The 17,263-nt window shown below is 44.3% G+C and overlaps 1 protein-coding gene across 2 annotated transcripts in view; it reads right to left on the reverse strand.

Annotated features, from left to right (window-relative positions):
* The window catches only part of bsnb (bassoon (presynaptic cytomatrix protein) b), a 49,526-nt gene that overhangs the window by 17,419 nt on the left and 14,844 nt on the right, over nt 1-17,263 (reverse strand). For both annotated transcript variants that reach the window (XM_029150101.3, XM_029150099.3), the window contains exons 3-4: nt 15,929-16,717; nt 301-1,110 (exon numbers count right to left, since the gene is read on the reverse strand). In XM_029150101.3, the coding sequence (XP_029005934.1) occupies nt 301-1,110; nt 15,929-16,717 (1,599 nt within the window). The remainder of the gene's footprint in view (nt 1-300; nt 1,111-15,928; nt 16,718-17,263) is intronic.

A 17,263-nucleotide genomic window follows, 5' to 3' on the forward strand; every position in this document is an offset into this window, starting at 1 on the left:
AAAAAAATGAACAAGCAAAGTAAACAGACGAAGTAAGTAAGAAGTAAACAAACATAAAACAAACATTGTAACTTTTGTACAAAAATTTTAGTCAAAAAAGAAATACACCATTGATGTGAAAGAATAAGTGAAACAGATGAATTTATGATGGTCATGATGATGATGATGATGATGATGATGATGATGATGATTCCATTGATCGCAATGATGACGACAAGAACAATTATAACAATGCTCTATAAAATCAAAATGATGAATCAGGAAAAACGGGTGAAGGCGAAGAAGTTGCAGGTAGCTCACTTCATGGTGTCTTGACTTCTGTGCATCTTCAGCTATCTTCATATCTTTTGGAGAAGTGACAGTCTCTGTCTGTGCCTTCTTTGGAGAGACTTTGGTGTCTTCTTTTACAGACTTAGATGCCACTTTAGTCTTCTCCTGGCTCTGTGGCTGTTTGCGGACCTGATTGTTACCTGTGGGTTTAGACTGTGTAGGTGTTGTTTTTGAAGGAGTGGGAGCCTTGGTATGGTTAGATGTGACTTTACCAGGGGTGGATGAAGCCTTGCCACCAGGAGGATGAGAAGGGCCTTTACTCTGAGCAGTAGGCTGAACAGATCCCTTTGTCTGTGTTGGCCCTTTGGTCTGGCTTGGACCCTTTACTTGATTAGCAGCCTGAACAGGACCCTTACTCTGGTTATGTGATTGATTAGGACCTTTCATTTGTGGTCCCTTACTCTGAGCTTGGGGTTGTGTTGGACCCTTAGGTTGAGAAGGTGGCAGAGCTGAACCCTTGGTTTGAGGAATTGTTTGGGAGGAACCCTTGGTTTGAGAGGTGGTCTGACTAGGCCCCTTGGTTTGAGGGGCAGGCCCAGCCTGCTTCACAGGGGAGAGAGGCCCACTTACTTGGGGACCCGATGGTTTCTGTTGCTGCTGAGGACCTGTAGCCCTGGGCCCTGAAAGTTGATTTGGCCCTTTCTGCTGGGGTGGTTGTTGGTTGGCTGTAGAAGTTGGCCGGGGGGATCCCACAGGCTGTGGAACGGGACCTGGAATATCTCCCAGGCTTCCAGACAGAGCCCTTTGTGTCTGGCAGTTCAAGCACAGCCATTCTTTCTTCTAAAAAATAAACGCAAAGAAAACAACAATCAGTAATGCTGCGGTACAACTATGACACAACAGTGAATCACATTCTTTAGGAACCACTGTCATGTTGTTACAACTTTTTGTTTGAATTAACTCAGCTTGGAACCAATACATGTGATAAGCAAACAAAAGACAAACTGTCTACATGGACAAAACTCTAACTACACACAATGTACACTTTACATTGATGTTTAGTTTGATATTGTCACTGTGTTAACATGCTATTATTACTCATCGTGATTGATGGGTACAGGAACTTAATGTGTTCGTTTGGAAGGTTGTTGCTTAAAAGCGGTCATTTAGTGCCAAGGACTCATTAGAGCGAGCCCTAACAACTGAATATTTGAAAGACTGTCAAAACAGTGGCTTTCATCTCTCTGGAGGACTTAATCATTTGACAATATTAAGCACGTTCAAGTGAAAGGATAAAGGAATAGCTCTGTGAATACAAATGACCCCATCTGTTAATTGATTAGAGGGGCATGGCTGTCATCTGACCTTTTATTGGGCAACACCAACATACTTATGTTCTGACTGTTAGAAATCCATAACAAAACCCATGAATAGATTCAATCCAGGCAATGTAGCGCATCAGTTAACCTGCATAATAAGAAATGGTGGTATAATATATTTTTTGAAAGATGAAAATTGAGCATGTTAGCAATTTTATGATAACAGCCTGTGCCTCAGGCCTGAAGAGGAAACATTTATCACAGATTCACAACAAAACAAAGGTCTCTATGGGTGACTACTATCGTTTCAATAAATCATTTTATTTATTTCTGTCATACTTTAAAAGTGGAAATGCAGAAAATGGACACACTCAGAAAAAAAATAAATTAATTAAGACAATGTTGTGACTGTGTCAAAGAACTTTTACTGCAATTCTTGATGCCACATGAGGATTTGACCTTACATTTGCTAAGCGTGATGTGCTATAAGAATGCTTTTATATCATTTGACATATTTAACCACAACCATAACTAATCGCTAAACAAAATATATGATTCTGTCAGGATCTCTCTCTCACCTCTTTTTCATTCGTTACGCTTTTTGTTACCTTGCCACACCCACTTCCCACCCTTCCCCTTCATCGCCATTCCTCTAATGATTCAGTTCACCTGTACTGCTTCGCCAGCCAACACATAAAGACCCACCTGAGGGATTCAGCCCTCGCTGGTCTGTCTGTGTCTTCCCACCCACTGTGAGACAGACTGTCATCTTCACGCCCTCTAAGAGAGGGACTCTATTGTCTTTCAGGACATCAGCAGGAGAGACTTTGAGTGACAACTCTGCCTACTAGGCGAGGTCTCGTCACCTTGTTTTGTTGCCTGTTCTTGCTATGATCTTAGCCCTGAGGTTCATGCATTGTGTTTAGATCAGCTTAGCCACACATTGTTCCCATGTCACACGTGCAAACCATATCGTAAGCTGAGCCATTTTTTCCCGTGTTAGGGTTAAAGTGCTGAGTTTAACGCAATGTGAAGTCATGTGTTAAGGTTAAAGTTTTAAATAAAAGTCTTGAGCTAGTTTGGGTACACAAGATAATTGAAACCTAACAGATTCAGAGAAAAAAGCATAGTGCTGATACTGTATGCCTACAATATCTGCAGTTGGGTTTCACGCCTCATAGATTTCTGGCCTGTATCTCATGTCTTATGACTTATTATTTGTTTATCATCGCCTTAGGAAAAGTCCTTTAAAAACAGTGGGTTAATACGAAGGGTCTTTGCCAAGAACGCTACTGTGGCTGCAAGTAGTTAAGACTCCAGCTCTGTGAGTGTGCCACCATGCAGCAACCGCAGTCCACCGTTTATGGCTGTTGTGTATTTTATGCCTCTAACAACTCATTTTAGCATAAAGGACCTTCGGTTTGTTATAACTGAGTGCACAATATCGTACACAGTGCAGCAAACAGTACACGAAACCTCATAAAAACTCAGAGTCAGAGCTGCTGCAACTTGAGTAATAAATTATACAAAAAATATACAACTTCTTCTAAAAATGATGTCATTTGAATCATACATGCAAATCATACAAATGTAAAAATATGATGCAGAAACGTAAGGAGTAGTGACAATAGAGACACCATAAGAGCTTATTACATAAATAAGAAAAGGAAAAACACAGTGAGCACTGTGGCGTGACTGCCAGTTTCAAAAGGTGACATTCACAAATACAATAAGCTGCCAGAAGCACATGTAATATAGTTCAAAACCGTTATGTTGACTACATTTGAAATATATGTGTAAGATAAAGCCTTTTTTAACACGACCAAATCCTGCAGGAATCCGCTGTCTTAACCGAGACCACGAAGTATGGATGGAGCCATTGGCAAAACCAAACAGACAGACTCGCTTTGTTTTCTTCTCTCTCAAGTGCTCTACTGAGAAGCTAAATATAAACAGGTGCGGTGCGCTCAGAGTTAGCCATCTGTGCTGGTTGATGGAAAAAAAGCTGTTCGAATATCAGACATCAGCATCTGAGTGCTTGTGAGAACGGGATAAGTGAAAAAGTACTGAAGTTATGCAACAATATAGGCCGTGAAGACCTACAGTTCTAAGTACAGTATGTGTGCTACATATGATCACATCTAATATAATCCCAGGCTCTGAAGTACTGACTCCTTTCCAAAGGCCTCAAAACCACATCAATCTACTTTAATTATTTTTGGGCATGTTCATAATAGCAAAATCTAATTAAATATCAAATGGAGACAGTGAGGAAGATTTGTCTTCCATGGATTAAATTTCTTCCTGCCATGTTGGAGGTGCCAAACTCCGCTCTTTTGCTCCTGAATCAGCATAACATGACTGCGTGGGTGAAAGGAAGAGAGGAGCAAGGCCAAACCGGAGCTGGGAGTAGCAAATTATTCATGTAGAGTGCTTTAGCTTGTACAGCATGCGAGTCATGTGGGCTGTGCTTCCCGTCTCTACCCACACTGCGTGGAGAAAATCAGGTCCACAGAAAAGGCCGAGCCTCTGCGCTTCTGAAACAGGCCTTTAATGCATCCGGAACACAGAGCGGCAAATTCACAGTGGCAAGTCCGCCTCTACTTTTTAACTGGCCTGCGAAGGACAGCTCAGTGCACAGAGATTAAGCTGCATCTAAAACGAGGAAGGTAATGAAATATTTTCATCAGCAGACGAGGGCAGATATTTAATGATGATGCGATGTTTGTGGCATAGTGGCAGCAGCAGGTCAGTTTGCTATTACGAGCATCCTGTTAGTTGATTGGCCATTAAAAGGCAGGAGGTCAACCTCTGCTCAGCGTAGAGTATGTAACCCTGCTCTGAACTGACTACATGCTACCTTTAATCTATCAATTACATAAATCTAGCGTCTGCTCGTGTCAAATGCAACAAGTGATTAGTGATTTTTTTAGTTCATCAGTTATTTAGCTATGCTGTTAGTGAGAAAAGTAAAATTTAAACTGTGAGGCTCATCATAGTCATACATAGTAATTTAGTGGGGAAAATATTAGCTAGTTAAAATAACACATTATTATTATTATTACTGAATACTGCAATATTATCTGCAAATGTGTGTGCAACCAGATGATAAATTACAAGGTACAAACTGTACAATTTTGTCAGATTTCAATAATTCTCCTCATAGTTACTGATTCAGATGTTTCAGGTGTTGTCTTCAGCTCTTAGAGCAGCTCTAATAGTCTGTACATGAACAGACATTTTAAAATATATATATCTTAAATGTCAGGGGTTTTGATGTTCTTCCAAACGTATTGTTTCACAACTCTCCACAGCTTTAATGTTACAGTATGTCTGCAGTAAATATTAAACCATTTATCCAGATAATAATCTCAGGCCCTCTCACTGTGTCTGGAATGTCTGGACTGTGATATAAGTGAAGCAAAGGTGTTTTGTGCAACAAGAAATGCGAACGACATTTTGGGTTGTTTTGCATTTCCGCTGATGAAGTACAAAGTTAGCGGAAGCAGTTAGAGATTGAGCCACACTGGAGCAAGCATCGCCAACGGTCCATCCAGTCTCCTCACAGCCAGAAAAGCTGCCCTTTCTCTGTCAAAATAATGAGCGTCTGAACACTGCAGGTTACCAGAAGGAAAAGGTCAGAGAGATTGATCCCAGACTGATCCCGTCTCATAGGAACTTGCTGAGACATTACAGCCCTGATCACTCATATAATGTGTGTGTATTCATAAGGCTACAGTATGAGGGCTACTTACTGTACTTACTGTACTGAGGACATTATCCTCACAACATCAAAAGGGTGTTTAGAGATGAGACTAGAATTAGATATAGAGTGACATTTGTAAGGAATAGATGCTAAATGTGAGCACCACAGGAGCGTACCAGCTGACATATGGTCCACACATCCACATGATAGTTTAGAATGATCCAATAAAAGCAAAAATGCTACAATGAGGTGGTGCAAGAAAACCAAGCGCTGAAACGCAGCAAATGAACTTGGGGCTAAAACGACGCAGTAAAAACAAAAACTATGAAGCGCAACGAGCTGACGTTCTTCAGGCAAAGAAGAAACTGCGACTCACTGTTCATCTAGTCTGCTTCTGTACTAATCCGCTTTAAGGAATGGCACAAATTAAATCACTACTGCTGGACTTCAACAAAACAACAATTAAATTGGTGATTATCTTCGTAAATGAATTCATTACAGAAACTGAAATAGATCCGTCTGAGTTTTTGATGTTCCAGGTAACCTTCGTTTGCTTCCATGCACAGCAAAAGAAACACAGAATTACTGTCCACTGTTTGGTTGTTCCATTGATTAAACATTGATTGTTTTATTTGAAAACACTAGAGCGTCAGACTTATATCAGCCATCAAAGAGAATTCTCCTTGATCATGTTTTAAATATGAATGTATTTGCATACAGTATCTGCAACTACGGTATATAATGATGTTTTCTTTTTCCTTTGTTCTTTACGTTTTTCTTAAAGTACTCAAGCTGAGGTTTGTTTATTTTTGTATATGTTTAAGAGTCAATTTTTACATAATTCTACTCTAGAAGGAGAGGTGTCTATTGGAACATTTTCTCCACTGGTCCCTATGCTTTGAAAATACTCTACTGCAGATTTCATGTGTTCTCATCTGCAGGGCTTAAATAAAAGGTCACAACTCAGCTCACAGTGCTGATCATAAATCACAGAGCTTTTATTTTTCTACCAGACAAGCAGCTAGAGCAGAGGGACGAGGACTGTGGAACCCTGCTGCCCATGGAGGGAGCCAGAGAGTGCAGAATTTCATAAGGCGATATGAAGCCCATGGGAGAACACACACCTACACACAACAGAGGAACAAACAGTACACACAGCCGGAGTCAAGCATCCTTCTAATCACTGAAGGCTGCAAAATTCAGCCTTTTTTACCTATCTTATCTTCTACCGGCTGCACAGTTGTTTACTGCATCAACTCCACAAATCATATATTCTGATACACTGAACAGGAACGTGTACGAACATACGCATCCCCTCGCTGCCAGTCAATTCCCAGCAAGGCTCTGTCCCCCGCACAGTTTCTCTGCCAGGGAGCAGAGCACACGCTGCGAGCGAGAAATGTCAGATGTCATTAAACGCAGTCGCAAAACTCACTGAGATATAATTTTTAGGTGCTCATTAACAAAGCTTAGAAAGATAAATGACCTAGTCTCCAAAAAACATTCTAAAGGTGGCAGCTGAATATCAGTGGAGGATAGGGAGGAAAGTTAAATCTTTTGCAAAAAAGGAATATTTTTCACAATAAACAAGGGTGTCAGCTGCATCTACAGTACCTTTGATGTAATGATGGGGCATAAATAAAGGCGACATCTAACATCTAACCAACAGCAAAGGCAGCAATCACCATAATAATCCTTCAGGTTCGGTGTCTCGCTGCCAACTGAGGCATGCGACAGAGGTGGTCATAATTAATGTAACAAGTGAAGGTCAGGAGAACAGAGGGTCAGTGTGACATATTAAGTACCGTGAGCAGCCAGACAGTTGTGAATGGGGTGAGATTGGGATAGATAATAGAAACCTGTCACACACTGTCTGGTTCTCAGGCACGCACACGCATTCGTGGTGCAAACTACAAACAAACCTAACTGTCACAATAGGAGTCGAAGAGAAAGGTCTCCTAAAGCCATGCTTTAATTCGCCGTATCCATTTCCATTATGCACAGTCTGAATGAGCCGTGGTTTAAGACTGTGCAGCGTGAGGCGTGAGCGGGCACATGTCACAATAGTGTGCCAAGCTGTGCCAAGCTGTGCCATGCCACGCACGGCGGTGACAGGTTAGTAAGAGTCAGCAGGTAAATAGGCCAATCTCCTGGGACTCCTTCAACAGGGACACATGCTCAGGCTGGTGGATTAGAGAGGAAATGAAGGATCATCCACTCAACAGGCACAACTCAGCTACAGCTGTTCAAGCTACATAGGGCAGGGCTTTTGCAGATGTGGTAAGTAATTGTAACGGGAGCCAAACTTTCTGAACCGAGTAGGGAAATATTAAATGTAAAGGAATGAATAGGATTCATCCAATACTGACTGGAACCTGAAGGAGACCATCATCTGTCATCTATGGAGTCATGCTGCTGCATTGCTAAAAAGAGAGACTACCATCTAAGGCTTTTTGCTGTATATAAGATTATTATATCTCTGACTTTATAATGTCACTTATTACCCAGGTGTTGAGGAGATTTTTTTTTCTAATACAGTAGCCAGATCCAATATCTGTCCTGTCTCGCCAGCAGAATCTGATAACAATGTGTCATCTGCCAAGAAGTGTGAGTCCAGGAACATTGTAGCGCAGGGTCAGGACATGGTTCCTGCACATTTACATTCTATATTCTGCCAATGGCCATTTGATTCGACATCAAACGGGACGATCCGAATGGTGGTTCTGGTGATATCCACATGAACACGTGGCTGAATCTTGCAATGTATTGTTTCTACTTACAGTTTATGTAATGCTGTTACTCAAGCAAGAAACCCTCAAGGATACAGCATCATTTGCACTTAACCAGTAAACAAAGCAGACATTAATCCTAATCTATCGCCTCCACCACAGCTAAGGATAAATTACACTTTAAGACAAATTCGCCCCCCATTGCTCCTGAAGGAAGTCAAATCTTGAGGACAACAGTCATCAAGTAGGCCAATTCACCCACTTCACTTTGTGAGGCTGGACTGAAGCTGCTTTGAAGGCAAAGGGTGGTGCTTGACAGTTTCCTTAGATTTTTAGTTACGCCTTTAGGCCCGGCTCTGCTAATTTGGCCTGTAGATGAATTGCTGTGTTTATCCCAGTGCAATCTTGTTAAAAAGCACCCGGAGCAGCAGCAGCAGCAGCAGCACGGAGCTCAGCTCAGGGAATGTTCCTTTCTCTGTGGTCAAACTGTCTAATGCAGTCAGTGGAACAACAAGCCTTTGATGCGTCTTATTTCCTCTACAGCCCTGATAATAGTCATAATTTGTGACTCATTCACTGTTAATCATCATACAGGCCTGATGTCAGCAAGTTAATACAACACAATTCCAGCAGATGTAGGTACAAGTTAAAACTGACATGGTTGGTCCTCAGGATCACACAGTGAACGGGTGAAGCCATGGGTATTCTGCTCGTTGTCATGGTCACAAAAAAGATTTAATAATCATACTTGTGTTTCTGCAAAACCCCTGGAAGACAGAAAGAAAATCAAATCTAGATCAAATCCATCTGATTTTTCTAAATTTGCATGACGCTGCAGCTGAACAGATCTCTTTTACACTGTGGTTGGCAGCCGCGCCCAAACAAGTCATGCGTCTCGTCGCATATGTCTATCCCCAGGACAAGATAATCAGGCTGTCTCCACAGCCCTGTTTTATTTTAGATGAGTTTCGGAAACTCCTTCCAGGCAGATCTACAGCTTGCAGCCAAGCAAAAACAAAGCCTCTATCTCACATTAGTCTTTAGGACAGGTTATGCAAGCTGTAACCTATCACCACTGTCTGATGACAGCTTTTTTGGAACAAGTCCTCTAAAATGTGCGGCACTATATCAGCATAGAGATACTTTTAATGTCCTCAGCTACCTGAATGTGAGCATCAGTCTCTCCCTTGCAGCTAATCAGAGATGGCCAGCATCTGGGGTGGGTGTTTTCCACATGTGGACCCCAAGGCTTTAAGCAAGGACGTAGGCGAAGACATGAGCAGAGCCTTGATCACCTTGATGTTGCACGTCAGGAAATGAAACGGCAACATTTTGCCAACTGTCTATGTCTCATGCATGATATTAAATCATGTTGTGCTTTGTACTCGTCTCACAGGACTGCATTCATTCATAAGAGGGCCATTTGAGCCATTTCAGCAGCTGACAAGTCATGAAATATATTTCATTTCTTTGTACTGTGGTCATATTTCCCATTAAAGCTGCTAATGGAAGGATGAAAAGAGTAGCACAACAGAGTGCCAGTGGTTTTCAGGACAATGATAACCTGAAGCTAATAGACTGGTCACTTCTGCGCTTTAATAAATGGTTGAGAGAATCAACCAACAACAGGCTTTGTGTGTGCAGAGAGAGTTGAAAGAATGTCTGTATCAATATGTGACATGTGACCCCATTAGGATCTACTGCTGTTCACACAGTCGTGGAGGCAGCGCGTTCCCACGTCGTCAATGCGGTTTCTGTGGAAGGATCGTTCTCTGAGGCTCAGTATAATGGTCATCATGCTCTTTTTGAGAATATGATTGTTGTTACTTTCCAGCTCTGAGTGATGTGGTCATTTCCCCCGCTGCCTGACAGCTGCAGCCCTGAGAAGATTAGCAAGGGGTTAAATGTAATATCTGTGCGATCAGGGAGCTTTATCTCTTTCATTTTGTCTCAATCTCCTGCTCCCTTTCATCATAGCTCTCCCTCTGTCTGACTGCGTTGCTTTTTGGCCCCGACATATAACTACACTTCTCCGCTCCATAATCTCACATTTGTGATGCCAGCCTTTTAGTATTAGGAGTCCCTGAGCATAGCGTACACTCAGCGAACTCCCTCCTTCCTTAATGCCAGCATTAGGGAGCAGTTGCATGCCTGAGGTGCTGCGGGGAAGAGCGAGTGGGAGCACCGATGAGGCGGGTGAAGTGATGTGTTGAGACAGGAGGGCCCAGTACCAGGGGTGGGAGGACTGCTCCGGCCCACCTCAGCGGCTCCACGGCCAGGACAGTCACGGCCCCCGCCGGGGGCCCCCGCTAGCGCTGGCACTCGTTAGCATAGCCACCAGGCCTTGAAGATGATGGTTTCTGAAGAGGTGATTAAGCCAATGCTGACGTCCCTTCGTAGGCTTCAAAGCACATTTGCGAGATAGGGGGGGAAGGACATTCAAAGATAGAACCGCAAGAAGGACTGGAGGGGTAATTCAAGTTCAATATGGTCGCTGTGCTCCTCAGATAGTCATTCATCAAAGGAGCTGATATTGCTGCTGGTGGAGGCAGAGTTTGGAACAGGTCGAGGTTGACCTCAAAGACATCTGATGAAAAATTAACACCTGTGACGTTCAGAACCTTAGCAGAGAAAGACACATACAACCGACTCCATCCCAGAGTCGCCAGGTCTCCCGTTCTCCTGTTTATAAGAATGCAAAGAGAAATCTTTAGAAAGCATGGCATGGTGTGATATACACCAACAAAGACAAACAGTCTGCGCAGAGTGTGCTGCCAAACCCAAAAGGTCCCAGAGACGAGAGTGAGTGGCATTTAAGCTTCCACACCAGCGAGCCATCTGTGCCGGGTGCCACATAATCTCGATAGTAAGCAGTCATTGCTGTACATCACATCAACTCGCTGTCACGCTGCAGCACAGTCACACAGAGGTTTGAGGTAAACAGGCTGTAGCGTAAGCTCCATATCTGCTGCCTCCTCACTATTGTAAGCGTCAGGTGGAAAAGTCATTATTCCTGTGTTTCAGTGTTAATGCATTTATCAGGACCGTGCACCGGTTTCATTTTAATCATCCAACCAGGCTTATTGGTCCACAATAGCACTTGTTGGTGTGGGTGGATCTTTAGATCGGTGTGTCGGGGTTAGGCACCGTTCTCAAGGGGATCATCTCTACACACCCTCAACACGGATTAGAAATACTCTCAACTATTAGCTCCCCCGCATACGTTTCACACACACACACACAGACCACCTGACCCACAAAACACACACACACAGACACCAGCCCCTCTCTCTTCACCCGCCGGAGTCTAACTCGACTCTAACTCGCGAGCAGTGGTTTCAAAATGCCCACGCTGCCGCGGCTAAATCAACAGAGCACAGGCTGAATCAGGAGGGATGAGTATCCGCGTTGCAATGTCGACGGCATACAATTCGACCAGAAGTAATTGTCAATTCAATTAGTGTGTCAACAGCAAGCAGTGTCTGACTAAGGCGTGTGGACAGGACAGAGAGGGGAGCGCATTGAGAAGCAGGGTGGAAGTAAAACAGAGAGGAAAAAGCAACGCTGAAAAATGACTTGTCAGAGAGGCTTCATCTCAACCAATGATGTAAAACAACGAGCTAAACCAGTTGAAATAAATTAGTCAACAGTGAAATATTTTATAACATTTCATCTTTTGGCAGCGAGGCGCGTCAGGATCACACAGTTCACCTTTTTAATACATGTGAAATAAGCGAACAGGCGGCAGAAGTACACGAGTGTGTGTGGGTGCCCAGAGTGTGTGTGGGAGCTCGCAGGGTTGGAAACTGTCTTATCAGTTGCTACAATTAGCATTTTAAATCTGTAGCATGATCTAATATATAAACTGCTGAAACAAATTAAATCATAGGATGCAGGTAACAGATATGTACTTCTGACTTCACCTAATGGTGCTATGTAGTACAGTAGCTGTGTGTTGAGTGGGTGTGAATGCATGTAGTGTGTGTATGCGAGGGTGTGAATGTGTGTTAGTGGACTCTATAAGCACCCGTATAAATACATGCATTGCAAAGGAGTATGTATTAAAAGGCGGCGAGCAGCTGATTGAGGCTGGGTGGGTGTGAATCTGTGATGATGCACCATCATCACTTCGGGAGCAGCCAGGCCGAGCACGGCAGACTTGGATGCACGAACCCGGCAGCCATCTGGCTTTGGACGGGACTCCTGAGGGAGACACGGGCTGGTGCCAACCTTCAGAAAACACTTCGGGCAACATTTGAGAATGAGCATGACACGTTGATCTATGCTGCGGCGCCGTGTGACGGCCACGGCGGCAGTGTGTTCCTGCAGAGCTGTGACACATTCACAAAAACCACATGTTCTTCACGGGTTCACTGCAGGTCAGGTGTGACTTCGAGGGCAGGAAGTGTGAATTAAATACAGTACAACATGAAGTCACTGGAAAAGATGGCACAGACTTGAAAAACAGGAGAGGAAGGAAAGACTAGGGTCATCTGTCAACAACAACAGCAACAATCAAATTAAAGCAACGTTTTTTGAGAAGCATCTGCTCAGACTGAGCCAAATCCTTCAAATCTCAGTAGAAGGTGGACGGCAACCCTAAAGCAAAGTGTGCAACAAGCTCTTTAAGGCGAAAAAGTGCAACATTATGTTGAATTCAACTGGGAACGCGTCTAACTTGCTACGGGTAACACTTAGGGCAACATACAATCAGGAGCTGAAGGCAGTTGTAGTAAAGGCATGGCAGAGCGCCACCGGGGAAGAAACACAGCAGCTGCTGTTGTTTATGGGTCCCAGACTTCAGGCAGTCATTGATGGAAAAGATCTGTCACCAAGCCGTCAACTGAATTTTTAGTTTGTTCAAATATTTTCAGCCCATTAAATGGAGACGTGTGAAATTCTTCAATCGCTGGGACAATATCTTTGGCAGAGGCCTTAAACTAAAGCTGACTTTGATATTGCATGTATTATGCAAAATCAGACGAGGTCAGTCTGAGTAGCTGAACAGACAGCTATAATTGAGCGAATTAATTTGGTTCAGTATGTGTTTGTATGTGCAGGCAGTTGAGTTTACTTTAGACAGTCTGGAGGAAATGTCTAACATCAGACATTAAATACAATATTTGTCTTTGAAGAGTATTTTATATATTACTAAGTTGAGTACATTCAACCAAAATTTAATTGCAACTCAGGTCTTGAATGAATACATTAACCAGCCACATGCATTTATATACATGCATGTCCATCATACCTTGACTTCATGCGACATTAGGAACTCAGTTCTTGCTACTCCACACTGCATGAACTATTCATAATGTTCTCCCTCGCTAAATAATTGATCAGCTATGTTTTCTGTGTCTCTACACTTCTTTTTTTACATTCAGTCCTTTTCCTAATGATCCACTTAGGACGTCTCATTACAAACAGTGTGGAATCACAATAACAAAACACACGAGGGTGAACCACTGGAACGAAACGTTGACAATGGAAAAATAATGGCATACTGAGAAAATTGGAAACTGAAGCACGACACCTTGTGCCAATTACACCTGTGCTTTTATTTACAGTCAAGGTCGAGCTGAGGCCCAGCATCATTTCACTGTATGTGCTCCAGTGCATTCAAGAGAGGAAAGACAGAGCAATTCAGCAATAAGGTGTGACACACAGCCTACTGTAAATCAGATCAGAGCAGAAGACACTCCAGTGAAAACATCTGAGGCTCTATTTACAACCAAACTCTAGGGAGGTGACATGACACAAAGTTGGTTTAAATCTCCTTGAGAAGGTGTAATGAGGGAGCAAACGGTCCCAAAACAAGGGCCCACATGACTTTCAGCAGGAGCTGATGTGAAATATGCAACATAAACAGTTGGCTCCCTCTCACTCATTATCTCTCATTTTCACTCTCTTCTTCCTCCTTCACAATCTCTCACCTCTGTCCCTTCTCTCCTCCTCCGTTCTTCCACTCGTTCTCACAGAGACTCTGCCACTCATGCTGCTGTCACACATTACTGGGATATGTTTTTATGATAGAGCTCAGCCTAATTTGTTCTGATTGAATTTTGCATCTTGTCGCTCAAGGGGTGAGAGGAAATGAAAGCATTTTTGATGAATATTTCCAACATTTGTCTAAATCCCACATTTCATTTTACGTTGAGCGACATTTTGGCAGATGCAGTATTTTATACTCATTTGCAGCATCCTATCAGTTTTCCAGCATTTGGCTGAACATGAGTAGAGCCTTTAGCCCCGTACAGTCAATTCTATCCTGATACTTTTATCAGGTCATCAGTAACATGGTTCCAGCCATACGTGCCCACGCCACAACACTGCTCCCACCATGTTTGACAGCTTTAAATAATGAGCTGTTGCTTTATGTCTCCATGCTTTTCTGTAACCCATCATTCTGGTTTCATCAGTCCAAGGAATCTTCCTCCAGAAAGTCCAATCTGTGTTTTAGTTTAAATGCCAAAAATGATTGTTTCAATATTTACAAAGCTGACTGCAGTATATGAAGGAGTGAGACATAGTAATACTGCTCTACAGTAGCTGTCAGGATGCCCCTGTGAAACAGAAAGTGGTGAACACAATTCTGCCCCCAACATAGAGAAAAGACAGAGAAAAGAGCAAACACTGAGAAACAGGGAAGTTTAGAGAGATTAGGCGAGGACGAGGAGAGCAAATGTGCCAAACAGGCTGTGGAAATCAAGCTGAGAAACCTAAATTCAAAGTACAAAGCCTCACACCATGTCCAAATGGTTCTCACACAGTCTGAAGCGACCCGCTGCCAGCTCAAATGAAATGATGACTAAACCTGTTCGCGTGTTTGGAAAGACGGCCCCGTACTCTAGATTGAGCTGCAGACTGCGGCCAATGGAGCGGAAACACAGCACACCTAATAACAGCGCCTCGTGAAAACAGGAAAACGCTATGACGGCAGCCCCAAACTTTCTGTAGATTGTCAGAATCTCAGCAGCCGAGCATGAAAGAGACGCCTGACAAACAAATTATCTCCCTCTGTTTCCATAGCGATCTATGAATGGCCTGTGCTGGGGCCCGTGACAGCCAGATGCCTGGGAAGACAAGGCTTGCCCATAAAAAGCCAGAGCACTGCAGAAAGCCTGTTATTACTGCTATCATTCAATTGGACTTGATTTGCATAATTAAACAGCGTCATTGCCTGCCTCTGTAACACAGTGAGTCCCCGTTCTAACCAGCTGGATTCCCAAGATGCTCGCACACAGGGAAGCTCTAAAAGGAGGAGGATCCCCTTCGCTGACCCCTGGATGTGACTAATCACGGCTGAGATTAACCATTAAATTGAACTTGATAAGGCTCCATTTCCCGTGGCTTGGTCATATATTTCTCGGCAGCTCCGGGTTAGAGCGCACGCTGATGAGGTGAGTCACAGCCCGGACTTGGCTCCACGAGCTGCAGTGCACGAAAGGCCCCGGCAGAGCAGAACAGAGCGGAGCAGGTACCCGGAGACGCAGGGAGAGAGAAAGGCAGGAGGTGGAGAAAAGGCTTGTAGGTCTTACATAAAGCTTTGTGTGTACACGCTGTATACAGAACCTGCTGCCGCCCATAGGAATCCAAATACCAGCCATTCTTGTGCACTGCGCTGAAGAATGACAGCAAACAACAGCAGACCGTTCTCACGGAAATACTAGAAACTAGCACAGGGGAGACTGTGAAGAACTTCAGTGCAAACAGCAAAAAAACGCACACAAAACTCCTCCGTGACTACAGAACGCAAGGACGAATAACAAAAGCCATGTGACTGGAATATGATGCAGCGTTTTCCACAGACACGTGTCCATACATCACATATTTCATCAGGCAGAACCTGGTCGGGGAGTGAAAACAAACAACAACATGTGACATCCAGGTCAAGTCCGTCTTACCTCGACAAGGTGCGGAGTGGGGTTGAAGCCACACATGTTGCACACCTGGGAATGGCACTGAGTGCAGGTGTTGTAGTTGGGCTGCTCCGCTGTGCTGCCGATGTTGAGGCCTGTCTTACAGAGTGGACAGCAGGCTCTGGGCTTAGCGGCGACTGGGGCGGCCTGTTGGTGCTGCTGCTGAGCAGGGGCCCGGGGTCCTTGCTGTGCAGGGTGAGGGCCTGGGGGTTTGCCCACCCCGGGCCCTGCGCCAGGGGGCCCTCCTGGTTTGGGGGGCTGCTGTTGGGGTTGAGTGGTCTCCGATATGAGCGTGCTGGCTTGGTTGAGGAGGGAGGCACCGAAGCCAAACAGCTTCCCAAAAGTCTGCTCTGGAGGCGGCGGCTGTCGGGACGGGGAGCTGCCCGCGCTGCGAGTGTGGTCCTGGCGCGGGGGCTGGGGGTGGTGAGCGGGCAAGCTGCGGGACAGGTCAGGCTGGGACGGCGCCTTGGCCATGCCAGGGAGAGGGACCGCTCCTGGGGGAAGCTTGGGTTGGTGCTGACCTGGGCCAGCTGGACCAGTCTGTTTTGCAGGACCTGGCGCTGGCCGGGCCTGCGGCTGAGGCTGAGGCTGAGGCTGAGTGTGAGGAGGGGTCTGTGTCTGGGGCGGGGGCTGAGCTGGAGCATCAGCCTTTAGCTCTGGCTTGGTTGCATGAGAAGGGGAGTGGATCTGTTGCTGACTCTTGGAGCGGGGTGTGGTCATGTCCATTCCCAGTGCCCTCTGCATCTGACAGTTCAGACACAGCCACTCCTGTACCTGTAAGGAAACACAAGCAAAACAAAAAAATGACCATGAGCAGTTTATAACCATCACCATTTTCATTATGAAGAGAAGCACAACATCCTCGGAGATAAACCTCTCGTCATCTAAACCTTCTCTCTATTTAAGAAAATCAGCTACACAATCCGAGGTTTATCTTCTAATCCCCTTGGAAAAACAAACATACATGTGTCAGGCTCAGCTGAACTATCTGATCATTAGGGTTGGTCTGGAAGATTAAAACTTACAGAACTCTTATTATTTAAACAAATACAGGATACAGTGTGCGTTTGTTTTCTATCACCTTCTGCACCTGAAGGTGAAATAAGTGTGTTGGAGTGCTTGTGTGTGGACTGACTGGCATTCCCTTCCCTCATCCAGTGCATGCTGGGAAAGCATCCAGCCCACTGTGAATTGGGAACAACTGAGTATGGAAAAGGAGTGAATGAAAAGAGTAATTGTGACTAAAGCAAATTATCCGGTTAAGGGACGATTAAAGTGCCTCTGCGCCTCAGCACGGGCATTTGTTTCTAAACATTATTT

Source organism: Betta splendens, chromosome 5 (genome assembly GCF_900634795.4).
Source record: "Betta splendens chromosome 5, fBetSpl5.4, whole genome shotgun sequence".
Taxonomy (NCBI): domain Eukaryota; kingdom Metazoa; phylum Chordata; class Actinopteri; order Anabantiformes; family Osphronemidae; genus Betta; species Betta splendens.